This window comes from Humulus lupulus, chromosome 1 (genome assembly GCF_963169125.1).
Source record: "Humulus lupulus chromosome 1, drHumLupu1.1, whole genome shotgun sequence".
Classification (NCBI taxonomy): Eukaryota; Viridiplantae; Streptophyta; class Magnoliopsida; order Rosales; family Cannabaceae; genus Humulus; species Humulus lupulus.
The window spans coordinates 18,045,125-18,072,902 of record NC_084793.1 but is presented as its reverse complement, the minus strand read 5'-3'; the positions used below and the strand labels follow the sequence as shown (position 1 = coordinate 18,072,902).

Below are 27,778 nucleotides of genomic sequence, written 5' to 3'. Positions count from 1 at the left end.
TTATGTCTTAATATTTCCTCCTTGTTGTCATTTATATCGTTTGGTGTCGTTCACACTCTAGTGGTGGTGTTATTTTCCCATATTGGTCGTTATTTAACGGTTTATTGTCGTTTTCACTGGTGCCTTTGTCGTTCATTTGCTTTAGTTATTCAAGTTGTAGACCTTTTTTCATTTGTCCTTTTAGACAGGGAAAGTAGGGTTTTTATATGCACCATTATAGCCAACTTTGTACCATGTTCTTATATTCATGTTTCTCAAAATTCTATTCTTTTCAACGCAATGACCCGCAAATATATCTTTTTGGCATAAACTTTCCTTCATAATTCTAAACTCTAAGATCTCTCTAATATGATGATCATGTTGACAATAGATAAGTGATTACATTGATTTAATATTATTGATGTCCTAGAATAAATTTCGTTTCTAGTTTTTTTTATTTAATACTTTTGTGGTATGTTGATGGACTTTTTGCTTGAAAATCAATCACACATGAAAATATCATTACGTTTATGTTTGGTTGGAGGAAAGATTTTCATTTTTATTTCTGGCCCGTTACTAACCTTTAGATTTAATTTAATGGAGAGAAATGAATGAGAATAAAATATAGAAGAATCCAAATCATTATTTGAATTATTTGCTTACTTAAAATTATCTAGAAAGGGAATAGTAATTGTTAAAATTGTCAAGAAATGTAATCGGAATGTTTAAATTTATTAAATTATTATTTTTTAATCAAAATATAAAGTAGTTATTTTACTAAATATATTTTCAAAGAATAAAATTGTCTTTTAAATTTTTATTTATTTTTTAAAATAGAGGCTATTACTCTCATTGACGTTCCTTAGATTATTGGGAGTAGAAACATTTTTATTCATTTATTCTACCAAGCTCTCCCATTATTTATTATAGTAAACATATGTGAAGGGAAATCATTAATCCACAAATAATTCTCATTCACCTTGAGTAAATATATTCAATATTGAAATTAATAAGTTGTCTTATATCTAATTTGAAATTTTGGTTTTTCTCAAAAATTTTGACCCTTTATAATTTGTATAAGATTAAATCATGTGCAATACTAATTAAATCAATCGCTCATTTTAAATTTTAATGAAAATTTTAGGGAGAATAAAAGCACCACTAGAAAGAAATAATCAAGATTTTCAAATGAAAAAAAAAATATTGAATAGTTACAATTTAAATTGTTGAAATGTGATTCTAATCTAATTTTCTTTTTATTTTTTATTATTTTAGGGAATAGTTTTTCCTCCTAAAAATAGATAGAAATGTTTTTCCAAAGCACAATAATTTTTTGGAGTGTATAATACATCACACAAAAGTGATATTGAAATAGCACGACGAGGGGTGCATTGATCCAAAATCATTTTTATGATAGTGTTTATTATAATTATAATAATTTTTTATAAATTTGTTAAAAATTTTGAATAATTTATATCACATAATTCAAAACAGTTATTTTTACTCGGATGCAACTATTTTAAACTTTGTTTTCAATAATAAATTTTTTGAAAATTTATAGAAAAAGGAATTCTATCGTGAAAAAAAATTTAGCTATAAAGACCTCCATTTTTTAAGAGAAGATGTATAGATGCCATCCTTATTAATGTATCGCAAACATCCCGAAAAAAAGATGTATGTGATACAATAATTGTTTTTATTCATTAAATTATGTTCCAACTATTATAATCATATTCAAACAAAACTTAAAACTAATTTTTTTTATACCATGGAGAACGTCTAGATATAATTACGTGGATTAACTGAGTTTTACTTTCAAACATAAATTTTGTGGGGACCATCAATTTTTTAGCTAGATATGTTCGGTTTAATAATTCAATCGTGCTTTTCAACCTTTTTTTCTTTCTTTCTTACTTCTTCATGTGTACACCACTTGGCTGGTTAAAGCTGCCATTACTAATTGTGTACCTAATTTGCCCAGGCTATAATGATAGTATTGTATAATTTGCATCAAAATATAACACAAGTGCTTGCTTGCTTGCTTTTTAAAATAAACAGCAGATCCCATCTTTAAAATAAAATATATAATGTTTTAACACAAATTTTGTGTGCAGATATCACTAATCTATAATATATTATCAAAATAACATCAAATTTTAATAGCATGTAGGTAGTTCTCAGTGATAAAAGTATCATTCATCTAACACATTTTAATTATAAACAATGTTTTATAAATATAAAAAAAAACGTTTTTCTTTCTTAATTATCAAAGGAAAAAATGAATCACAAGTGACGAAACAAATGACTTCCAAGCGGTCAATTTTGTTGAATTACATGACAAACCATTTCCAGTCTTAGATAAATTAGCAAAGTTTGTTATTACCAAACTATTTTATGGGCTAGTTTGATACAGTTGTGCTGTGAGTAAAAATAGTTGTAGCTGTGCTGTAGGGAAAAACAGATGCAGCTGTGCCGTAAGAAAAAATTGCTGAGTGTTAGGTAAATTACAAAATTTAAAGTGTTGTGAGTTGGAAAAATTGTATCAGGATGTCATATTTATTTTATTTAAACAAATTTATATGTTTAAACTAAATATATTTTTGATAAGAGATTATTAAAGTGATCATAAAAAAATATATTATATTATATTATATAATATATATTATAACTAATCAATGTAGTTAAGAATTGAATTATAATGATAATAGTATTATAATTTTGTTCATGATACAATCAAATATATCAAATTTAAGTTATCTCAAAACTCTCAATTTTTATGTCTTTAATTATTTTCCTTTTCATTTTTTTCCTAAAACGTGAAATTGATAAGTTTTTGATAAATTATAATTTAAAATACTATGAGATACAATAATAATGTTGGATAATTCTATGGTAGGGATTTCAAAAAGAGCTCTATCGGTATGGTTCTTTTGTGTTCTCAACCTGTGAATAGTTTTCAGCGCGATTTTTTTTATGAACATGTATATTGTAGTTATTTAGAGCATCCTGCAAATTTTCAGAAAATTCCGAATAATTTACAGTGCCGAAAACAGATTATTGCACGCGTGACTAATTTTTTTATGCGCGTGGAAAATAGCATGTTTGAACTTAGTTTTCGGCACTGTAAATTATTCAGAATTTTCTGAAAATTTGCAGGATGCTCTAAATAACTACAATATACACGGTCATAAAAAAAATCGCGTTGAAAACTATTCAAAGGTTGAGAATACAAAAGAGTCCTACAGTAGGGCTCTTTTTGAAGGTCCTACCAAAGAAATTTCCAATAATGTTATAGTGTATAATAAACTCTATATTAAAGTGGTTTGTTAATTTAAACTTACTAAAATAAAATAATATCTAATAAATATAAATTATAAAAATATTTTTTGAAAAAAATATATTTAAGAATTAAATATTGTTTATTTTATTATAATATTAATTTTTTTAATTTTTTTTTGAGTAATATATAATAAATATGTTAATTGTAAAGCTTTTTTAAAATGTTATTTTTAAAAAATCTAAAAGTTGGGTTTTGACAGTTTTAGCTCATAGTTGTAATTTCTGCATAAATTATTCAATAAGTTGTTTTCTGACTGTTTACCAAACACCAATATTACTCAGCTTTTCCAAAAAGTAACTTTTAGCGTTTTTAAAAGCTGTCCCAAATGGTGCCTATGTTTAAAACATCAAAACAAATCCCTTTTCAACAACACAACTAATAAAAATATTGGATTATTTAATAATACGATATCTATTGTAATTATTAAGACAAATAACCCTCTTTGCCCCCTTACAAAGTTGTCATTTATCCCATATTATTTGTATTTATATTCATTTCCCCCATAATTTACAAACGTAGTTCTAATTTACCTTATTTATCTATTCTAAAACTAAATTGACTACTTATTATGTAAATGGGGTAAAAACAAACAACTATTTATTGAATATATGAAATAAAAAAAAAGACATAAAAAATAAAAAGAAGACATAAATACCTATGAAGTTCGTTTTGGCAGTAAAAACACCTATCGTTACTTTTTTAGTATGGGCGGTGGTCCCTGAGCCGTTAAGTGTGCCAAGTGGTACACGTGCTAGCACCTGATTGGTGTCAAAATTTGCTTTTGGGAAACTTACAGTATAAATACTTATGTAATTTGTTTTGTTAAACTTAAATGCTTATGTAAAAATTTTGGCGGCAAAAATACTTATGGTTACTCTTTTAGTGCGAACATTAGTCTCTAGGTCGTCAAGTGTGTCAAGCACCACATGACAGCACCTGGCTGGCGGCAAAATTCATTTTTAGAAAATTTGCGGCATAAATACATATGTAGTTCGTTTTGTTATACTTTAATGCCTAAGTAAAAATTTTGTTGGCAAAAATTAAATAAAATAATTATTTACCTCAAAAAATTACTAAAATCTAATTAACAATTATTGAAATGCTAATTAAAATAAAACAATTAAAAATTCATCTTAAAAAACTAAGAATTTTAAGATGAATTTTTTTTAAAAAAATTCAAAATTCATCTTAGTGTTTGTTTTAATTCATCTTTGAAAAATATTAAATTCTTAATTTTTTTAAGATAAAATTCTAGCTGTTCCTGTTTGAATTAATATTTTAGTTATTTGTAAATTAGATTTTAGTAATTTTACCTATGCATTTAAGTGGAACAAAATGAACTACATAAGTATTTATGCTACAACTTCCTTTTTTTTTTTGTCTATTTCCATTTCATATATATTACTAAAAAATTATAAAGATGATATTCATTAAATAATTGTTTATTTTTACTACATTTATATAATAAGTAGTAAATTTAGTTTTAAAATAGAGACATAAGGCAAATTATAACCACATTTGTAAATTATGGGACAAATACACATCAATACAAATGATATGGGGTAAATGACAACTTCTTGCAAAAGTGAAAGTGAAAGGGCAAATGGGTTATTTGTCACAATTATTACAAGAGACAATTACTAGGAAAAGTGAAAGAGAAAGTAAAAAGATTACAGTACTCGTTCCAAATAACCAAAAGAAAATATTTAAACCTTTATTGCGAAGAAATATATAAAGCTTTGATGTACACAACTAAGAAGAAAATAAAAATGAAAAATTAGAAGCCCAAAATTGCACTCTCTAATACAAAAGCATATGGTGGTTTCCCTTGAGGGAATATAGACTCAACAACAGGAAAGAAGAATGAATCAAAACAATAAGTTAGCAGCCAAATCCAAAAAAAATATTTGTTTCAAGAAACCCCAATTTCTTAAAATGGACAAGGGTTTCAAGAATAACAGGATTTTTTTTCTTTTTCTTTAAAAGGCAAATTAAATAAACAAATAATTCATACAATTCCATAAGCCTTTTACATTGAGCAACTCGAGAAATTGCATTTTTTTTCCACCATGAACTCAAGAAAACAGCAATCAAATTCATAAAATGGAAACCTGGTTGACTCAATTGATGAAGAATGTTGGCAAATTGGCCATATTACTGCGGGTGTTGCAGATGCTTAAAATCATCACAGTCAGCTCCAACCTCGGAGAGTGCCAAGAGAAGCTTGGGCACAATCTTGGCTAACATCAACTTGAAACCAACTGAAGTTGAATTCGGGTCACTTTTATTGCTCAGCGAGGCATCTTTAGTCAAGGAACCTATAAGGTAACCTTTCATATATAAATCACAAGCCTTAAGAATGTAGTGACCACGCTTCCTGAAGTGCTCTTTTACAAGCTCTCCAAAGTCCTAAACATGCCATCAACATGAAAACAAATTACTAAACCAAATTGAGCACATGTTTAAAGTATAATGAAGAAATGAACTTGGTAGTAGAGCATACTAGTGGAAATATATATATTACCTTGGGAAGCTTCCGCATGAGATACATCATTGTCTTGCAGCTTAATAAGAACGTATTTTCGTTATATGACAAAGAATTTTTCTCCCCTTCAGCCGTCCCAATCTGCTTATCATACCCAGCTTCATTAAAATATGGCTTAGAGTTTAGCACCAACCCCTGTAGGGAAACTAGAACTTGAAGTATGCTAGATGACTTTGGATCCCAGACTTCATTTCCTCTTCCAGTCCAAGTATTTAAAAGGCTCAGGCAAACCTTTCCTTCCTCGTATAGATTTGGATTTATCCGCCAACCACCAGAATGATAGTAAGCTGACTGCAGCGTAACAAACCATGTCGGACAACATTAAAATGAATTTACTTTACACACAAAAAGAAAACCCCAAATCAAGGGAAGCCAAGTCCAAGTAATAGTAAGAAAAACAAATGCTTAAAAGGAATTGTTAAAAAAAATATATCTTACTGGTGGAACATCAGGGTACTCTGGTGGAAGGTGAAAATCAAAGAAAAAGAGACCATCTTGGTAAGGTGTCCCGTATGCTCCCACTATAACTGCCCTTAAGAGATCCATTCTATCTTCATATGCTCGTACATAGATCCCATCTGTAAAAATAGTCAAACCATTATACCAAGACTTCCAAAACTGCATCATGATTGTGGAAGTCTGACAAAATAGTGCATTACTCAAAAAGCTAAGAAAATGCTTACCGGGAAGGTTATTTTGAAGGATGCTCCAATCTTGCTGAACCTTCTTAAACCACTTTCTTCCGTTGTTCTGAAAATATTATCAAGAGAAGAAGGTTAAGAATTTGACTGAATGCATTCTAGCGATTGTCGAAAAGCAAGTAATAGGAGCATTATTATTTTGCCAACGCTTGTCATGTCTAGTAGAGATGTCTTCACGACATACCAGAGTCATAAATTTAAAATATATTTAACTTTCAAGTAACAACTCGACAAATATTAGGAAAGAATGCTGGAACTTTTCAATAGATTAAAAAGGTTCTCTTAAACAGTCTTCTTGAAGTTTAAAATTTAAATTGCTCAAATTCTCAAAATTAACATCGCTCAAATTTATTCCACATTCACCCTATGATTTAAAAGGAAAGAATTACCTGTCCGCTTGAACCAAGAAAATAATGGTCTAAAGGATCTGTAGCTATATCAAATCGTTTGAAACAGCAATTGTCAAACTCTTTACACTCTGAAGCATCTGGCTCTTCAGTTCTCAAATTACACAAAATTTCTGCAGCCTCCAACACTTCTGAGGTACCTGTGGCAGCTTGTTCCTCTCCTTTTCTATGATGAGTCTCAGTTTCACAGCCATCAACCACAATAGATTTCTGAGAACTGGCATCATAACTACAAACTATTCCCTCAGGAGTATCCAACACATCTTCCTGCTGAACTTCAATTTCAACTTCACCTTTGGAATCCAAATCAATTGGATCTGAAATTTTTTGTCCTCGTGAAAAAAATCCATTGGCCAATCTGGTAACAAACCTAAATGCAGCCAAGGGAACAGAGAATGCTGGATTCCTACCAGAATCATTCTCTCTGCTCATCTCATCTTCTCCAGAAATCATGTGTGAGACAGTATCCATCTCATCTTCCTGAAATACCAATGACTGCATTATTAATCTCATCAAAGATAGATTTGTAGCAAAAGATTCACCAAGTACATATGTAATGTAGATATATAAATCTAAGGTCCTCTATTAATATTATAACCTTATAGTGGAGTATTAGTTATAGGCATGGTAAGACCTGACCATTTGACTGTCCACGGAAAGAGCTGGCCATTTGATGGCTGGGTTATGTAAGATAAAAACCTTAATTTTTCAACACAGTAGATTTTACCCTCTTACTCGTAACACCCCACCAAAGCCCCTTCCCACACACAGAAAGTGAACATATAAAGGATTAGTGAATGGCTACAGGCCTCTACCAGGAGTGTAGTTCATTTTGGTCCACCTCACATTGGGGAAAATTTAATTTTAGATATTGTGATAATAGTAGTTTTAATTTTTCAATCAGAAACAAACCTCTTTAATATTCTCATGAGCATCATCCATCCCATCATCATCATCATTAACTGTTTCCCAACTAGCAGCATCATCACTAACCTCACTTGCATCAGCAATAGAGTCGTCATCATCTCGGCCAACTACATAAATGGCTTGAGGTCCAACCTATTAATAGATCAAACAAACAAACAATTAGATGAATTAAGACTAAAATATTATAGGACACACTATAGAATTGTCTCCGGAACACTGCTGAAGATATGCAAAAGTGAATCAAGAAAAAAGGTAATTCATAATTTCACATCTACTATCTCAATCGCAATTGCTCAAAAGTGTCCGGAGTTTATTTTACTTATTTTATTCAGCAACCATAAAGATAATTTAAACGATAACTAGCAGAGACATTCCATGAGCTTAGACTCCTTCACACACACTTACTGAGTGTTAGTATTCACATCATTTTGTTTACCCCTTTCACTTATAATTTGCCCACTTAAAGTAGCTATAGATTCTTTAATCCCTAAACTACATAACTCATCTATCAAACAAGATGTGAAACTATAACATTCTATGTGACTAGAATAAGTTATAACTAATTTCATGCGAAAAGGAGGGAGAGTTATGTAGCATTTATGCCATTCTTTCACTAAATCCAAATCATAAGATTGATAATGAGAAATTAGAAATAAAACATTTTAAAAAAGAAAAAGGATAAAAATTCAAGAATAACGCTAGAAGCTAGGAAATGAAAATACCGTGGAAACCATCCCATCAGCCCATGTAACTTTAATGTCGCCATCCTTAAGACCAGTTATATTCCCGACCCAAGAGAGATCTGAGAAATCTGTACAAGCAGTGTCAGTGGATGTGTCATCAACGTCGTCATATCCAGAGCAGCTTTCTAGATCTTGGACACCATTCCTCCTCCCATTTTGTTGCTTTGGCTCCTCCCTATCAGAGGCTCTTTCTGCAGAAATGGACACTGGAGACAGTCTAACGACAACATCCCCATAGCAATAGTCATAATCTTGATGCCCCTCAAGCTCATACACACTCACAATCTCCTCTTTGTCAAACTCTCTAGGATCTTCTGGTCTAAAAACAGATTTTAGCCACCTTACACAGGCTGTCTTCTCTATAGCATTAACACTCTTCACAACTCCAACACGCCTAGCTTCACAGGCATCTTCAATGTCATCAGAGGCCTTCTCTACCACATACTGTTCAGCAACAAAATCATGATCACCTGGATTATCAATTGGAATTAAGTTTGTTGAGCTCAAACCACGTTCTATTGTACCATCCTGCCATGCCACATCAACTTTTGTCCTGGTATTGACTATCAAAACAGCTCTTTCAAAACTTTCCTCCTTCTTTCGTGCCTTCTTATCTCTTTTGACCACCACTTTTCGGATCTTTTTACGATGAAGAGGCCAGGTTTCATGAACAGCCTCCTTTGAAACCAACAATGAATTACCACAAGAGCTAGATTCATTTAATCCATTGCTTCCAGCCAATGGAGCCACCACATCAAGATCCAAGGATTCATTATTCCCACTTGATTCTTCTGGAGCACTACCTTCTGAATCACACCCACTACCCATTTGAGTTGAATCCAATTCACTGTTGACAGAATCATGAAGCCCTAATTTTGACAAGTCTTTGTCCAAAGGAACAAAGGATGATAATGTTGATGAGGAGAAAAGACACCAGTCACCTAATTGCCAATTTGCATGTGCAAAGCAAGATAACAGTTTCAAGTTCTTAGGACTTTGCTCTTCAGCAGGGGAAGTAGAAGAATCTGGCCCATAGCCTGCAGATGCTATCCAATAAATAAAAACTGATCCAACTGTCACCTTTGTGACAGTGCCTTCTAACCGATTAGGTTTCCACAAGCCAGAGAGCCACCTAGAATTCTTGAAAACCGTGGATGAGCTTGCTTTCACACGCTGACCCGGGTAGTAGGGAAAATGTCCATCGTCAAGGATATTTTTGGAGAGTGGTTTGAGACGTTGTGGCTCAGCTCTCATAACCTTACACATTGAACCATCATCAAACAACACTGTAACATTATCTAAAATGTCATCGATTCTTCCCAGCCAAGGACCAAGGACAGCATAATCTCCAACAGTGAAATCCCTCACACGTTTCAGTTCTTTAGACGAGACATCTTTAACAATGGAACCATCATGAGCTAGCAAATCAACAGACATATTCACATCCACCACAACACCCACCTGTCCAGTAGGGTCTGAAGCAGCAGCAACATAATCCCCATGTAAAAATCCTCGATCAATGACTGTCAACCCATTAATACTTTGTGTTGACTCAGTTTGATCTATCCAAAGTACTCGAACCTGGTCAGCAGGAAGTGGGCCACTCTCAAAGTTACCTCTATTTGTATTTTTATCATTACTCTCGTTCAAATTTGAACTTTCATCACCGACTTCTCCCTCATTTTCACCATCATCATCGTCGTCAACTTCATCTTCATCATCATCATCCTCATCATCAGTGATGCTGCTATCAGAGTCCGAATCACCAGCAACTTCTGTCACAACTCCAATCATACCAGTCTCTCTTCTTACAACATCTTGTCTAAAGATATATGGAACAGTGTTAGTGTTATTGACAGCATCTCCAGTGGTTTTTGCTTCCTTTCTTTCGCTGAGAGTGTTTGGATCAGTTAAAGAATCATTCCGGTCCAAAGAACCATAATCTTGTGTACTTGTCCCAGGCTCATTAGCGTTGTGAATACTGTCATTCTTCACAGTTCCCATCTCAAAATTCTGAAAATTAATAGAACAAGGTAAGATATTTGCGTATCTTACAGTCACCCATTGAAATTTAACAACCAAAAAAAAAAAAAAAATCATGTGCCAAGCAAACTAAGGAAAATAAATAATAACAACAAATCCTCATCTCACAATCTTAAGCATTTGTCACTTCCCAACAAAATAAAACACCAAGAATAACACTTGGTACTTTTGATGTTAGATTCAGCTATCATCTTCAACGCGAGTTCAAAAAATGACATCATAAATTTTTTTTTACCAAATTTATTCTTCTGCACCAATTACTTATATGTTCATGTCCAGTAAGTTAAAAAGAAGCAAATATATGTTGTTGATTACGAAATAAGCATAAAATTTCAAACTCAAAATGAAAAATGCAATATCTTCTTTTTCTTTCATTCATGATCAATTGAGAAAAAAACCATGTTAAGAGACAAAACCATGCAGTCAAGTACAAGTATCCGCAAACACGAAACAGGAAAAGCACATAAATTTATAATATATATTTATGTGTGTGTGTGTGTAAGTATACAAAACACTTGCAATCAGATTCAACAACAAATTTAAATGTCATTGATATAAAATTCCGTAAATCTAATAATCCAAAAACAAGAAAGCAATACCCAGTTCATTATGTACCGATAAATAATCAATCAAGCAATCAAATTCACAACCCATTAAAAAAAGAAAGCTCCAATCCCACATAGTAGCAAATCTCAACATGAATGCATACAATATCAAAGATTCTAGTTTTGGTCAATAATATCACAGATTCAAATACAATAAAGTTTAAAGCACATATATATAAAAAGAAAAAGAGGGAAAGCCCAATAAAAACTGAATATTTGAAATCAAGCTGGGAAGAGCGATGAAATTGCAGGATTGCCTGAAGGTCTTGTGTGAAATTTACCTATTGGAACCAGAGATTTCGCGAGCAAGAGTCGTAGTAAGCTAGATGAAGAGCCAATACATGTACATAAACACACATATATATATAATTATTAAATTGTAATTTTTGAAAAAAGAAGAAGAAATGAAAAAAGTGTCTGCAGGCGAGGGTCTGAGGTATATTTTGTTCAGCTGGAGAAGAATATAAGGCAAACGAGGGACGAAATTGGAAGAAGGAAGCGATGTTGGGGTATATCCGTAATTTCATTCATCCGAGGCTGATGAGTGGTGTATTTTGGACCGTTAGATGTGTTGACTTGACTAAGAGTAAAGAGCTTATTATAATTGGGCTTCTAAAACTTTCATTATTTATATTTTCAAAAAAAAACTTTTATTATTTATCGGTCATAGCTTTTTTTTTCATATAATAAAGAAAATAAAATCAAAATAAATATTCTGATTTGTTTAATAAAAATTTAGTGTTGAAGCAAAGAAAAAAATGGGTTATGCTTTCTTGAGAGTTTGGAGAAAGACAAGGTAGCCTTTTATAACAAGTATACGAAATAAAATATAAATAGTATTAAAAAGAAAAAAATAAAACAAAAAAATATAAATAATATAGGAAATTTTTACGTTACAGGCTTCAAAAAAAAGCTCCACATGTAGGGGTTTTTGTGTTCTTGATCCGTGAACAGTTTTCGGCGATATATTTTTTTATAACTATGTATATTATAATTATTTAGATCATCTGCAAATTTTCAAAAAATTTAAAATAATTTACAGTGGCGAAAATTAGTTTAAAAATAGATTGTTGCACGCGTGACTAATTATTTTTATGCACGTAGAAAACATGTTTGAACCTAATGTTTGGCACGGTAAATTATTCATAATTTTCTGAATATTTGCAGGAAACTCTAAATAACTACAATATACATAGTCATAAAAAAATCGCGACAAAAGTTATTCACGGGTCGAAAATATAAAAAAATCTCAATAGTAAGGTTCTTTTTAAAGTCCCTACCATAGAATATTCCTAAAATGTGTATGCATATTGTATATAACAAAATTTTAATCATTTTATTTAATATTTGCACCAAAATATAACAATATTTAAATTAACTTTCTTCTTGAAATATAAAATTTATTTTTACTTTTGTTGACTGCGTTTTTAGCCAACGACGTGAGAACGTCAAATAGGACAAGCCTTCAAGAGAAATAAAAACGACACAGACGGTTTAAACAAGAAAAGTAAATAACACATGAGATTTTTATAGTAGTTCAACCCCGATTGTCGGTAATAGCCTAATCCACTTAGAGTTGTGATTTATAGATCCGTACTCAAGATCAGATGGACTGAGCCAACTGAGTTTCTTCAGTACAGATTGCAAAAATACAAGAATTCTCTCTTATTTCAGCACTTTCTCTCTCTAGAATACTCAGACTCAAATTTCTCTCTCTAGAAAGAAGAAGCCCCTCTCTCATCCCATAAGCCCTCTATTTATAGACCTGGGATCCTCAACCTATATCCCCTTTAGATAGGGATATTTTATTATTCATATTATATTTAAATTACAAGAAATACTTAAAATACAACTGACTCCTCAATTTGAGCAAGGAGTGAGAGATTCCCGGGTGCTTAGACCAATTCTTGTTGAAGTCGTTCCGGGGATTTTGACGTAGTCTCACATGCATGTTGATTACTCCTTCAAGCTTTCCTTGGACCAAGGTGATATATGCTTGGCTCTCCTCAGACCAAGGTGGTCCGAGCCAAGCACCTCTTGCCTTCTCCTCGGACCAAAGTGGTCCGAGGCACTTTCCTCTTGCTTCTCACCTCGGACAAGTCCGAGCATACCTCCTCCAATCAAGGTCCGATCGGACCTTGTGGCCTTCTCCTCGGACCAAGGTGGTCCGAGGCATCCTCCTCTTGCCTTCTCCTCGGACCAAGGTGGTCCGAGCCATCCTCATTGGCATCTCACCTTGGACAAGTCCGAGGCACTTCACTTGGCATCTCAGCTTGGACAAGTCCGAGACATCTCTCCCTTTGGCATCTCAACCATGTCCGATCGGACATTATGTAGCCTTCCCTTGGCTGAAATCTAAGTCTCAATCCTTGGCTTGCATAGGACTTCTTTTCCTTAGCCTCCTAGGATGCACTCTCCTTAGCTCTCCTAGGATGCACTCTCCTTAGCCCTCCTAGGATGCACTCTCCTTAGCTCTCCTAGGATGCATTCTCCTTAGCCTCCTAGGACCAAGGTGCACCTGGCTTGGTTATGACATCTTTCAAGCAGTCCAAATTCTTCGTCAGTCTACCGGGTCACTTTACCACAACTCTGAGGAGTCAATGCATTTATTGACCATTAATGTATCTTTTACTGACCATGCACTACCACTTTTCACCTTTATTGCCACGTTATTGATCTCCAATTTTTGGGTATAACAACTTTTATTATTATTATAAGATAACTGTGTTCTATTTACATAAAAAAAATGATAATAATTACAACAACAACAACAATTACTTTTTATTATTTTGGAGTTATTTAACAAGGGAAATTTGATAAATCATGCTTACATTAGTTTAATAATTAAAATTTGAACCAAAGTTAACCACCATATGATACAAATGCTCATCTTTCATTTAATACCAAAAATACCCCTCTCATAACAAAATCTCATACCTTTCCTCTCTAAAATCTTGCAAGAAAGATACACATGGGTAAGTGATTTTCTTTTATTCTTGTTGTTGTTGGTTGTTTTTATGGTTTAGAATGTTGTTTAGATGTTGGATCTGTAGTTTGTTGGTATTTTTTGCTGTTTTTTGGGTGAAAATCGTGTTCTGTGAAAATCTGCGTTTTTTTTTTTGTTCCTTGAGTTTTTTTCTAAATGTCTGATGGTGTCCGATAGAGGCCCGATTCGGGCACGATAGTTGTTGAGTTTCAAGGTTAGGGATGAAGGTCCGATGGCAACCCGATGGTTGCCCGATAGTTTTGGTTACCCGATGGTCATAAAGGTTCGATGGCTACCCGATAGTTGCCCGATTATTATTTTGATTCTATACACCCTTTAAGTACGATAATGGATCGATAGTAGTCCGATATATGCCCAATTGTTGTTATTAAGTTACTGCGGACCTAATAGTACGATGGTACACGATGGTACCCGATACTTGCCCGATAGTACGATGGTACACGATAGTGATAAAAAACATAAACAAAAACCGTAACTTTTCCCCTGCCATTTCCCGTTCCCTCTCTCTGCCAAAACTCTTCACTCCCACAAAACCATCGAGCAACCCATAACTACCCTCACCCGACGCATCTCTCTCCCTCACCCGACGGTCAGAAAAACTCCCACCACCCGACGAAGGAAAACCCAGACCACCCAAACCCCAACCACCACCGGAGACGAAGAAAAACTCAGACCCCGAAGAAAAACCGACACCCCATTACGCAAAAATGTCTTGGGTATGTGTTTTTTTCAATTTCTTTTCCATTGCAAAATGTTATAGTATGTGTAACGCCCTGGTTACCCCAGAACAGTTACGGTGAACAGTGAACCGAAAATTTGACTTGCTACCCGAGTCCTTTGGTTAAAAACGTGATCTAGGTACCATTAACAGGTTAATGTGAAAAACCAATAAAAAGGAAATGGTACATTTCATTAAGTAAATAAACTGCTCATGAGCCTTTTAAAATGTTTACAAGTAGTTTGTATTACAAAAGAGTTGCTACAGTTCCAAATATACAATCCCCGCCGGCCTAAGCGGCAAAAATAGGGTAAGCCCCTAGTCCCTCTGAGAACTCCTTGACCGTGGCAGTCAAGCGGCCCTGTATGTACATCACATCGCCCAAGCTCTCCACTCAAGGTTGGCCAAGCTTTTCCTTCCCTTTACCTGCACCACATAGCACCCATGAGCCAAGGCCCAGCAAGAAAACACAATAAAGCATGATATAATATCAACAACGATCATAATAACCATTCAGGACTATGAGTCCAACAAATAGGTGACAATGGCCAAAATTCACAGTAATGAGCATCGCTCCCTCTAGCCATGTGACGATAGGGTCACCAGGGCTTAACTGATAAGTGATTTCCTTCATAAACTCGTTCAGGACAGGTGCATGGTGACTGGTCACCAACATAACCTTCCTCATGACTCTAGAGTCGAAACTATGGACAACGTCCCTTAGCCACGTGACAAACGGTCACCGGGGTCATATACCTTGGCTATAGTCTTCTGGTCGTAGACCAGGCAAGCGCTTATAAGTTCTTCGACCTTAAGGTCGGTCCCGCATTAATGCCATAGAGCCATTCAATGCGTGATCATCGACTTTAGAGTCGGTCCCTAACTAGTCGGTGTCCCAAACAGGTAATCAGCGTTCACTAGCATTTAACATGCAATCCATGTCCACATAAATCAACCAACATGCCTCAATATCAAACCATGCATGGCATATACCTATACAGGGTGCAACTGTATTCATACATTGTTTTCTTACCTCTGGTTCGAGTGAGAATTATTATATGAACGACCCCTGAGAACGATCAACCTTTAAAATCCTTGACGGTCACCTGGTCATAACCAAATTATAGAATTTATCAATAAAAATGATAACCGAGGGTTCCCAAACCAAATCCCAGCCCCCGAGACATCAAATACTACCCAACCGGGTACTAGGTCCAACCCCGAGGCCTATGGTTTGAATCCCCAAGCTAAAAACCACATTTTAGCAAAATTGGCCTTAAGGGCCGCGGCCCCCCTCTGCTGCGCCGCGGCGCGCCTCCAAACAGAGAGGTTCCCCATCTGCTAGACGCCAAGGGCCGCGGCGCTCCCCTGCTGCGCTGCGGCGCTCAGCCCAGAACAGCCAAGTCGGCCACACACACCAGAATCTTAACCCTGCGTTTTCCCTCTCAAACCAGTCCCTCAAACCACCTCTAAACCCCCTCCAAACATATAATTAAACCCCCAAATAACACCCTTAACTCACTTACATCAAACCCCAATCAAACTAACATTAAAACACCCATTTGATTCACACTTTCCACATCAAAACTCTAAGTCTGAAACTAACAATCAAAACAGAGCATAACTTGAGTTCAATGATCAAAACTTACCTTAAAACCTGTTTTGAACTTCCCACACAAGCAGAACCAAGTCTACTAACTCAGCCTTGAAGTTCCTTAGCTTGAATCTCCACCAAGAACTCAAAACACCAAAGAAGGCAATGGAGGAAGTTGTGTACGAGAAGGGAGAAGATGAGAGTCTCTGTTTTGTTCTGTTTATTCTACAGCCTTCTAATCCACTTAAGTCACATATATCCTCCCAAAAAGACCAAAATACCCTTGTGTCATCTTAGGCCTCTAAAGCCACCTCAAGGGCAAAATTGGTACATTCTGCTATACCCGTTAATTATAATTAACGCTTCCCAATCCCCGCTAATCTCAATATCCTCAAACACCAATAATTCTTATCCCGTTACCCTAAAATACCCGATAACGCTATAATCACTAATATCACCCCGAGACTCACCCCGAGCCCCGAACACAAACCTGTTATGACCAAACCGATAAATCATGTTTAAAGATCGTCTCATGTCGAAACACTCGAACCAATCCACATTATAATGTGGTCTCACAATATATCATTAACACGCAAACAAATATTCAATTATACCCTCAACGGACCAAATTACCAAAATACCCCTGTAAACAAATGTGAACTCACATGCACGCATTTAACATCATATTATAATATAATTCTCATAAACATGCATAAATGCATTTAATGGCATAATTAAACAGTTATGGCCCTCCCGGCCTACTAATCCAGCCATTAACCATAATAGGGAATCCGGGGCATTACAGTATGTATTGTTGAATTTGACTGTGTGAAATCTGATAAACCGTAAAATTTTGAATTTTTTTTTGGGTTTTTTGAGAGGTACGATAGGGTACGATAGGGGTACGATAGTGTTTGTATTTTCTCATAACTTCAAGTTGAAGATGACTGTATGATAGAGGTACGATAGTGGTTCGATGTTGGTACGATAGTTTTGTGTTTTCTGATAACTTGAGGTTGAAGATGAAGGTACGATAGGGTACAACGTGTGCCCGATATTGGGAACAAATTGTTGTGTTGTTATATTCCAATGGTGTACGATGTGAGGTACGATGGTGCACGATAATGTTATAGTTCTAGTTTTTTTTTTTTTTTTTAAGTGGTGTCCGATATGGTGCGATAGTGTCCGATATGGTGCGATAGTGTCCGATAGTAGATTGCAGAATATAAAATTTGATGTTTTTTTTTGTTATTCTATTTAATTGGGTATTTATTTGTTTTATGCAGAATTTAAGACCTCCACAACTGATAGTTCCAGTAGAAGAACATTTTACAGGACGTATCACTTGGCGCGGCAGTTGGTACTTTCCAAAGATTAAAGCAAAATTTATACAGTGTAGTTTATTGGATAGGGTGAAGGAATCCCCTTTCAAACAGTTCTTCATGGCGGAACCATTAAATTTTTCTGGTGCCTTAGTCCATCAGCTGTTGTTGCACAAATTCAGAGGGGAGAAGACTGACGAAATCCAGTTTTATATTGGGAAAAAACGATGTAGATTTAGCCAATTGGAGTTCGCTTTAGATACTGGTTTAAATTTCGAGGCCGGACCGTCTGAAGCTGAGATTAAAGCGAAGACCACTTCGAATCGGTTGATTCTTGAGTACTTCAATGGTCATTCCCCAGTGAGCATAGGGCAAATGCGCAGAACTTTTGAGAGTTGTCAAATAGTTGACGATGTGTACAAGATGGATTTGTGTTTATTAGTAGAGGGTGTTTTGAAAGGTCGTAAGGAGAAGTTGATGGTTTGGACTGACATGCTGAAGATGGTAGATGACGTTGACTTCTTTTTCCAGTACCCCTGGGGGAAGATATCATACCAGAAGTTGTTACAAACTTGTCAAAAAGACTTTGTAGAAATGAAGAAGCATTTACAGAAGAAGATTGAGAAAGGAAAGACTCAGAAGGAGGCCAAGTACTCTATTTATGGGTATGCTGCAGCATTGCAGTATTGGGCTTTTGAGTCCATCATTGAGTTGGGTCAGGATTATGCTGTGAGATTGGGCCAAGGCATTCCAAGAATGATCAACTGGCAGAGCAAGGAGAAAGTAGAGATACACAAAGAGCAACTTATTAAATTGTTTGCCAAAAAGGTGAGCTTTTACTTTACTTTTTAAATATTTTGAATGTTCTATATTTTTTTCTAGATATGCAATTCTATGGGTACTGCACGATAGGAATATGATAGGGTACGATTTGAGTACGATTGTGGGGTTATTTTGTGGTGTTTTGTCAACTGTTTGAAAACTGGCTAAGGGGTACGATTTGGTACGATGATGGTCCGATTGGGGTATGATATGTATTATTTATTAATGTAGTTGTAGAGGTACGATATTGGTACGATGTTGTACGATGATGGTACGATAGTTAGCAAGTAATTCTCACTTACGGGTACGATATTGTTATGTTATGGGTACGATATGGGTACGATAATTGCATGATATGGGTATGATATGGTACGATTGAGGTACGATAATTGCATAATATGGGTACGATATGGTACGATTGAGGTACGATTAGGGTACAATTGGGTACGATAGGTTACCATTGTTCACCGATGACAATTACTTATTTTTTATATTGTTTTACTTTCCAATCTAAATATTCATTGTTTTTTGTGGCAGTTGACAGTATACCCCTACTTGTGTGCCCGACCTGCTGAAGAACAACATGTGAGGACCCTTATAGACAATGAAGCCCCATTGTATATGGACATGGGGTTAGAGGAACTAGAGGTGGGTGCCGATGGAGAGCCTACACAGGAAGCCTTACAGAGCCAGGCTGAAAAGCTTGCTGAAAAGTTAGCTGAGCAAGCAGAAGCAGCAAAAATTATTAAGGAGGTTTCACCACCTCCAGCACCTGAGGCACCTGAGGTTCCCCTATCAGCACCTCATGCCAGCACCTCCTCCCAAGCTGAGCAACCAGGCTACTCTATGATTTTGGCCAGGTTGGAAAAGGTTAAAGGGCAACAAAGTGCCCTTATTAAAGGTCAGTCCGAGATCTTGGGTCAATTGCAGAAGCTGATGACAATGATGGAAGATCTTAGTAGGCCAGCTCCAGATCCACATCCTCAGTCCACTGAAGAAGGCCCTCAGTCTCCTGTAGATAAAGACATTCTCCCTAACGATTACAGACCTGATGATGTAGATGATCGCATTTTTCACACACCAGAGGATAGGCAAATTACTGTAATCGGAGATACTGAAGATTCTGAAGTACAATTCTTAGACATAGCTCCACCAGCACCGGAGAAGAGAAAGAAAGAGGCCTAGGTGGTTCGATGAGTACACTGCAATGAAGAAAAGGAATAAGAAATCGAAGACAGCAGTGAATGTTGATCCATTGAGGGTTGTTGATGGTAAATTACTTATGACCTTTCACAAGTGGTTGCTTGGCACCATTGGGAATAAATATCCGAGGGAATGCTTCTCAGGGACACACGATGCTGCTTGGTTCTTGAAACTGCATACTCCGAGGACATGGCTTTCTGACTCTGTAAGTTTTCTATAACTTCATAATTAAAGAATGTTGAAAATTTATTTAAATGTTTCTATATGTAGTGGTACGATATAGGTACGATTGGTGTACGATGGTAGTACAATAATTATAATTGTCAAATTATAAAATGTTTATATTGTCTATGGTACAATGGTGGTACGACATTAGCACGATAGGGGTACGATATAATTTGTTAAGTAGTTACTATTAACATCGTAATTTTAGAATTTGTAGTGGGACGATATAGGTACGATAGTAGTACGATAATAGTTAGTTTCAAATTGTTAACTTACTTTGTCAATGGTACGATGATGGTACGACAGTGGGACGCTAGTGGGTACGATGGTGTATAATATTGTAGTTTTTGCCATAAAGGTACTGTTATCCCCATTTCCTGTCCAGGTTCTGGGCCTTTGCCCCGGCCCGCGTTCTGGGGACCAAATTTGGTATATGGGCCTTACCCAAGGACTACGGACTGGGCCTATGTAGAGTGGTCCGGGACGTTCCTCCGGGTTCATCTTCAGATTGGACGGTCCCGGCCGTGTCCGAAGTGCCCGGACCGTCGCGGCCATCGCGTCCCTGTCCCGGACCTGGAATGGTCCGGGCTCGAAGTAAACGTAGCAGGCCAAAGGTAAACGAACCTGGATCGTTTCTCCCCCAGCCGGCCAGGACACTGAAACCGCCTCATTTCGCGTGAGCTTTGTCCCCCCACTTTTCGTCTGCGGAAAGGGTCACCTCGGGATTATCTGCTGGTGTGTCAGGACTGCGCAGCCAAATACTCTGACCGGTCTTGTCCCCTGAATCGGCCTCGTAACTCGAATTGGTCAGAACCAAGGCGCCGTTTTGTCGGGAGAAGGCTTGCGTCTCAGGGCAACTCGTTGGGCCTGAGCTGATTGGTGGTCAGTGTGTTGTTTATCTGTTCTGCTTGGGCCTCCTCTAGGAAGCCCCCTTGTGCACATCCCCCAGACGGGCCCGGGGTGGATCCGGCCCAAACCCGATGTCCCCTTCAATCTATAAATACAAGTTGTAATGCAATGTAAAAGGGGGAGGCAGAAACTCTGTTGAGATATAATCAGACCATTCCATTGTAAAAGGGGTTCCTAGCTCTAATACAGATATATATACATAGACTCGTGGACTAAGGCTAGTTAACGCCCCAACCACGTAAAAATCTTGTGTCAATCTTCCATTTTCGTTATTATTATCAGTTAATACCCCACTTTAAGATAGTTGCCGAAAATCTCGGTTAACAGTTTGGTGCTTTCATTGAGAGCTAAAGGAAGCTAGCGCCGACGTCAGGCCTTTACTACGATGGTGAACACTCGTAACACCACCTTCGACCCTGCCAACCTGGAACAGGGCAACGAAGACTCACTGCCTTCTCAGCGCATCCCTCAAAACCTGCCTGAAGACGTGCCTCCCCAGACGTCTCACCAAGACGAGTCGCAAGACTACGAGGGCGAGACAGAGTACGAAGTAGGAAACGAAGAAGAGTACTATGAGGAGGAGAATGAGGGGGAGCATCATGATGAAGCCACAGATCTCGAGGTCCCTCGCGACGATCAGCAAGACCCGGAGGTGACTAGACTGAGGCAGCAGATCCTGGATCAGGAAGCCAGGATGGCTGAGCAGATGGAGGCACACCGCCGGGTGCAAGAGTCTCTCCAGGCCCTGCAAGCACTGATGGCCGCGCAGGGCCCGGCGGCCAACCCCGCGGTTGGTCTGCACCCAGAAACGCAACAACCCGCTCCCCAAGCGCAAACCGGGGGCCCTAGGGGGGCCAGCCCGATCCGTTTCCCAGAGCCTCCCCCCGACACGGCTCCGAAAGTCCCGGACAGGGAGCGACGGACGACTCGGAAAAAGACTACCCCCGTCAGTAAAGCCGGGGCACGTTCGTGACCGTTACCTAGGAAAGAGAAGGTGCGCCCTGTCCCAGGACGAGGCCACCCAATCGATCTGCAGGGGGTACGGCCGCAGGACAGTCAGCCCCGGCCCGCCCCAAGGGCGAACGGGAGGGAAAAGTATTTGTACCCGAGTGCCTCGGTCAACAAGAACCATCGGGAACGATCCCGCCGCGAGGATCGTGGCGCTCTCAGCTCCAGGGACGACACTTCCCGGGTAGATTTACGTCACGGACTGAATGTCCGGAAAGAGCGGGCCCGCAAGCAAAAAATCCTTCCTCGGAACGGCGACCTCAGGAACGACATAAACGACAGGCGCAACGAGAAAACCCCCCTGGGGGATAGCGCGGCCAGGCAGCTCATGGAGCAAATGGCAGCATTAAAAAAGGTCACCGACCGCTTGGTCCGCAAGCAAGAGGGCGCGGACACTGACTCTGACGAAGAGGACAAGGAGCCGTGCGCGAGACATATCCTAGACGCCGTGTTGCCCAAGGGGTTCAAGATGCCAAGTCTCACCGCCTACACTAGAAGCACGGACCCTAGGGATCATCTGTCCCGGTACAACCGACTCATGACCGTGGCTCACGTCAGCGACAACGGTAAATGCCTCTGCTTCTCCATCATGTTGGGCGGTCCCGCCGAAGAGTGGTGGAAAATGCTTAAACCGGGGTCCATCCAAACATGGTCCGGGCTACAGTCGGCTTTTCGGAAGCAATTCGTGGCCGCCATGAGGATGGACATGCAAATCAGTGCCCTCGCCAATATTAAGCAAATGCCCGCAGAAACATTGAGGGCCTACATCCAGCGTTTCACTGAAGAAGCCTCCAAGACAAAGGTCGACGACGGACAGCGCCTGGTGGCACTACAGTCTGGAATCCGGGCCGGGTCCCCGCTCTGGGACGACATGCAGCGCAATAAAGCCGCCACCCTAGAAGAATTTATTAGGAGGGCCCAAGGATTCATCAACTGGGAGGAGGCCCAGATCCAGGCCTTCGGATGGCCCTTGGCTCCTCATCCAGCCCCTCAGACGATTCCAGGAGATGCAGGACATTTCCCCGCGCAGTCCTACGCATCACCCCCCATCATCCCGGGGGCGGTTGTCGCGCCCGGCATTAGTTACACGCCTACGGTGTACGGTCCTGCCGTTTCGGGATACGCCCCGGCCCACTCAACGCCCTTCTCCGGGTATGGTGTCGCGCCAGCGGGGCACAGCATGGCCCCCGTCGTGGCCCAGCAATCGCAGACCGGGGTAACCGAGGCAAGCGTGAATCCCTCCCGGAGTAAGCGGGCCGGCAAAGGCCAGAACCGGCCGGAGTCAGCCAAAAAAGGGAAAATGGGCTATGAGCCCCAATACTCAGAATACACTAACTTGGTGGATACCTGGGAAAACATCTACCTGGCTACAGAAAGAGCGGTCCATTACCGGAAACCTAGCCCCATGTTTAGGGGGGGGAGGAACCCCAGAGACACCAGCAAACGGTGCGCCTATCACAAAGATGTGGGCCACACCACCGACGAGTGTCGGCAGCTCAAAGATGAAATTGAAAACCTCATCAAGCTGGGACACCTCCATCAGTGGGTAAAGATGCCCATAGGCGTCCCGGGCATGACAGCAAACCCCGGGCAGTCTGCGGCGCCGGCAACGACTCGTGCATACCCGCCCCAGGGAGGGTATACGCAAGGGCTCCCGGCACAGACCCCTCAGGGGGCCGTCGCCACGTAGGCCCCCGGTCCTGGGATGCCCTATCCTTCCGGGGCAGCGCCCCCTCGAGTGGACGGGCACGTGTCGACCATATCAGGCGGACCCCACCTAGGAGGCCCTTCGAAGAATGATCAAAAGCGCTATCTGAGCGAGCTGGACCATGACCAAGAAGTTTGCGCCCTCGTCCAGGCCCCTGCTCAGCGCCCCAAACTGATGAACCTCCCCATCACGTTCACGGAAGACGACGCCCGTAACATCCATTTCCCGCACCACGACCCACTGGTCATAGATGCTCAAATTGCCAACAAGATGGTGTCCCGAGTGTTGGTGGATGACGGAAGCTCCGTCAACTTATTGTTCAAACACGCCTTTGCCGCCATTGGCCTGACGGAGGCTGATCTGGCGTCCTGCCCGACCCATATCTACGGTTTCAATGGGGATGCGATCCTCCCCATGGGAAAGGTCCAGCTGCCCGTAACTCTGGGGGGCGAGTTGCAGCACTCGTTCAAGTTCTGCACCTTTGTGGTGGTGGATTGCCCGACCGCTTACAACGTTGTCTTTGGTCGGCCTGCCCTGGTCGAATTCGGGGCCATCACCTCCATCCGCCATCTGTGCATGAATTTCCCGTGCAGCAACGGGGGGGTAGGAACGGTCCGCGGAGACCAGAAAAGTGCACAGAAATGTTACCATATCTCTGCTCGTCCCGTCTGCATGGTCCGGGATGAGCCCGTCAATCCGGGATTCCGCCCGGCCGAACAAGCTGACCAGGACGAGGACGACCTGGACCCACGATTGGGAGATGAGCGCGCCCTTGAGCCGATGGACGAAGTAGAAGAGGTGTGCATCAGCGACTCCGACCCTGCCAGGGTCATCCAAGTGGGAAAGAACCTGCTGGGAGACATTCGGGCCGCCATTATCGCCCAAGTCAAGGAAAACCAAGACCTCCTAGCATGGTCACACTCCGATATGACCGGGATCGACCGCAATATTATATGTCACGCGTTAAGTATTGACCCAAACGCGACCCCGGTCCGCCAGAAGCGCAGACCTTTGGGGACGGAGAGGGCCGAGGCCCTCAAACTAGAGGTGGAGAAGCTGTCTTCCATTAACTTCATCCGCGAAGCCATGTACCCCGTATGGCTGGCCAACCCGGTCTTGGTGCCGAAGCCTAACGGGACATGGAGGACCTGCATCGACTTCACGGACCTCAACAAAGCGTGTCCGAAGGACTGTTTCCCGCTCCCCAGGATAGACCAAATGGTGGATGCTACGTCCGGTTACGAGATCTTGAGTTTCATGGACGCCTACTCGGGCTACAACCAGATCTCCATGCACGTGGCAGATCAGGAACACACCAGTTTCCAAACTGACAAGGGCATCTACTGCTATGTCGTCATGCCGTTCGGTCTCAAGAACGCCGAAGCAACCTACCAGAGGCTCGTCAATTGAATGTTTAGGGCCCAGCTGGGGCGAAACATGGAAGTATACATCGACGATATGCTGGTCAAATCCAAGACATCGCGGGAACATTCGAACGATTTGGCGGAGGCTTTCACGGTTATCCGAAAGTACGGGATGAAGCTGAACCCTAAGAAGTGCACCTTCGGCGTCGCATCCGGAAAGTTCTTGGGCTTTATAGTAAGTTCCCGAGGAATTGAAGCCAACCCCGAGAAGATCAAGGCCCTGATCAACATGGCCTCTCCCCGGAAGCACAAGGACGTTCAAAGCCTGACGGGGCGAGTGGCCGCCCTGAGCCGTTTTGTCTCCAAGGCCACGGACAAATGCGTCCCTTTTTTCAACGTCCTCCGGGGAAGCCAGCGGTTCGAATGGTCACCCGAGTGCGAAGAAGCCTTCCAGAAGCTGAAAGAGCACTTGGCCAAGGCCCCTATCCTGGCAAAGCCAGTCGAAGGAGAGCCTTTGTACTTATACCTGGCCGTAATCGAGCACGCCATCAGCGCCGCGTTGGTGCGCGAAGAGGAAAGGACTCAACTCCCGATGTACTACGTGAGCAAGCGATTACTAGACGCCGAATCTAGATACCCACTAATCGAAAAACTGACTTTCTGCCTGCTGACGGCATCCCGGAAGCTTCGACCTTACTTCCAGGCCCACACGATAAAGGTCTTAACCAACCACCCCCTGCGGCAGGTGTTGCAGAAACCTGAGGAGTCGGGGAGACTCCTGAAATGGGCAATGGAGATGAGCCAATTTGATATATCTTACGTACCCCGGGTATCCATTAAGGGACAGGCCCTGGCCGACTTCATCGTCGAATGTTCCGGGTTCATCACAGAAGAAAGTACCCCCGCGGCCTGCAGTTCTCCCGTTTGGAAAGTCTTCGTGGACGGAGCATCGAACGAAAACGGGGCCGGCGCCGGGATCATCCTGGTCTCCCCGCAGGGGCATCAGCTACAAAACGCCCTCCATTTCCAGTTCAAAGCATCGAACAATGAGGCGGAGCACGAGGCCGTCATAGCCGGCTTGTGTCTGGCCCGAGAAGTAGGGGCGGCGAACCTTGAAATATACAGCGATTCTCAGCTGGTAGTCAGACAAATCTCGGGGGAGTATCAGACCAAGGGGGAGCGAATGGCAGCATACGTAACCCAAACGAGGGAGATGCTCCAAGCGTTCACGGCGCATTCCATCCGCCAGATACCCCGGGAGAAGAACGTCTTCGCGGACACATTAGCAAAGCTAGCAACCGATGTAGAGTCCGAGTTGGCCGGGCTGGTCCCCGTCAACCATCTCCCCCTCCCAAGCATCGGGACTCCGACCGTCCATGCCGTCGATCACTCCAATTCATGGATGGGGCCACTGATCCGCTACCTCTCCACCGGGGAGGTTCCGAACGAGCGAGCCGCGGCCAGGAAGCTTCTGTACCAGGCCCACCGATACGTCATGAAGGACGGGAAACTTTATCGCCGGGGACTGTCTATGCCTTACCTCAGGTGCGTCTCCGGGACTGAGCTGGGCGCCATCATGCATGAGGTCCACGAAGGCTTCTGCGGAGATCACACAGCCGGACCCAGTTTATCCAAGAAAATTTTGCGCCAAGGATACTTCTGGCCCACCATGAATCGGGACTGCATAGACTACGTCCGCAAGTGTGAACAGTGCCAGAGGTACGCAAAGATCCCTTGAGCCCCCCCAACAGAGATAACCTTGATGAACAGTCCCTGGCCCTTTGCAGTGTGGGGGATCGATCTCGTGGGATCCCTCCCAACCGGGAAGGGAGGGGTGAAGTATGCCATTGTGGCGGTAGACTATTTCACGAAATGGGTTGAGGCGGAGCCTATGAAAACGATCACGTCCAAGAAGGCCTTAGATTTCGTCGTTAACAACATAGTGTGTCGGTATGGCCTCCCCTACAAAATCGTGTCCGACAACGGGAAACAATTTGACAGCCTCCACTTCACGGACTTCTGCGAGAGGCACGGTATAGTGAAGAGTTTCTCCGCCGTGGCCAGGCCCCAGGCAAACGGACAGGCCGAAGCCGTGAACAAAATCCTAAAAGGGACCCTGAAGAAAAAGCTCCAGGCCTGCAAGGGCAAGTGGCCCGAAGAGCTCCCCCGCGTGTTGTGGGCCTACCGGACGACCGAACGGACATCAACCGGGCATACCCCATACTCAATGGTGTACGGATGCGAAGCCGTCATCCCAATTGAAACAACCATCCCGTCCCATCGTCGCGACACATATGATCCCGCCCAGAACCACACCTTGCTCCAGGAGTCTCTAGACCTTATCGAGGAGATCCGGGAAGAGTCGTAAGTGCAGTTGAAGATGTACCAGGGCAAGATTGCTCGGCATTTCAACTCAAGAGTCAAGAGCCGTAAATTTGAAGCCGGCGAGCTGGTCCTGCGGAGGGTCTTCCCTGCCACGCAGGATCCCGGAGTAGGAGTTCTGGGCCCGAATTGGGAGGGGCCGTATGAGGTTCAGCAAGAGATCTGCCCCGGAACATACCGATTGAAGCGACTCGATGGATCCGAGGTTCCACGCGCCTGGAACGCA

General features: G+C 40.8%; 1 protein-coding gene and 1 long non-coding RNA gene across 3 annotated transcripts in view; one reads left to right on the top strand and one right to left on the bottom strand.

The window, feature by feature from the left end:
- The window catches only part of LOC133816159 (uncharacterized), a 92,112-nt gene that overhangs the window by 41,828 nt on the left and 22,506 nt on the right, over positions 1-27,778 (top strand). The window lies entirely within an intron of this gene.
- Positions 5,009-11,724, bottom strand: LOC133788066 (probable ubiquitin-conjugating enzyme E2 23). 2 transcript variants are annotated; one of them, XM_062225592.1, is made up of 8 exons: positions 11,572-11,724; positions 8,622-10,655; positions 7,885-8,031; positions 6,955-7,452; positions 6,548-6,614; positions 6,303-6,442; positions 5,844-6,155; positions 5,009-5,728 (listed from the first exon to the last, which is right to left on the bottom strand). In XM_062225592.1, the coding sequence occupies exons 2-8, from the start codon at positions 10,644-10,646 to the stop codon at positions 5,474-5,476; spliced, it is 3,444 nt and encodes a 1,147-aa protein (XP_062081576.1). In that variant the 5' UTR covers positions 10,647-10,655; positions 11,572-11,724; the 3' UTR covers positions 5,009-5,473. The 2 variants fall into 2 exon arrangements, with proteins under 2 accessions (XP_062081576.1, XP_062081577.1); XM_062225593.1 differs by having other exon boundaries at positions 11,548-11,721.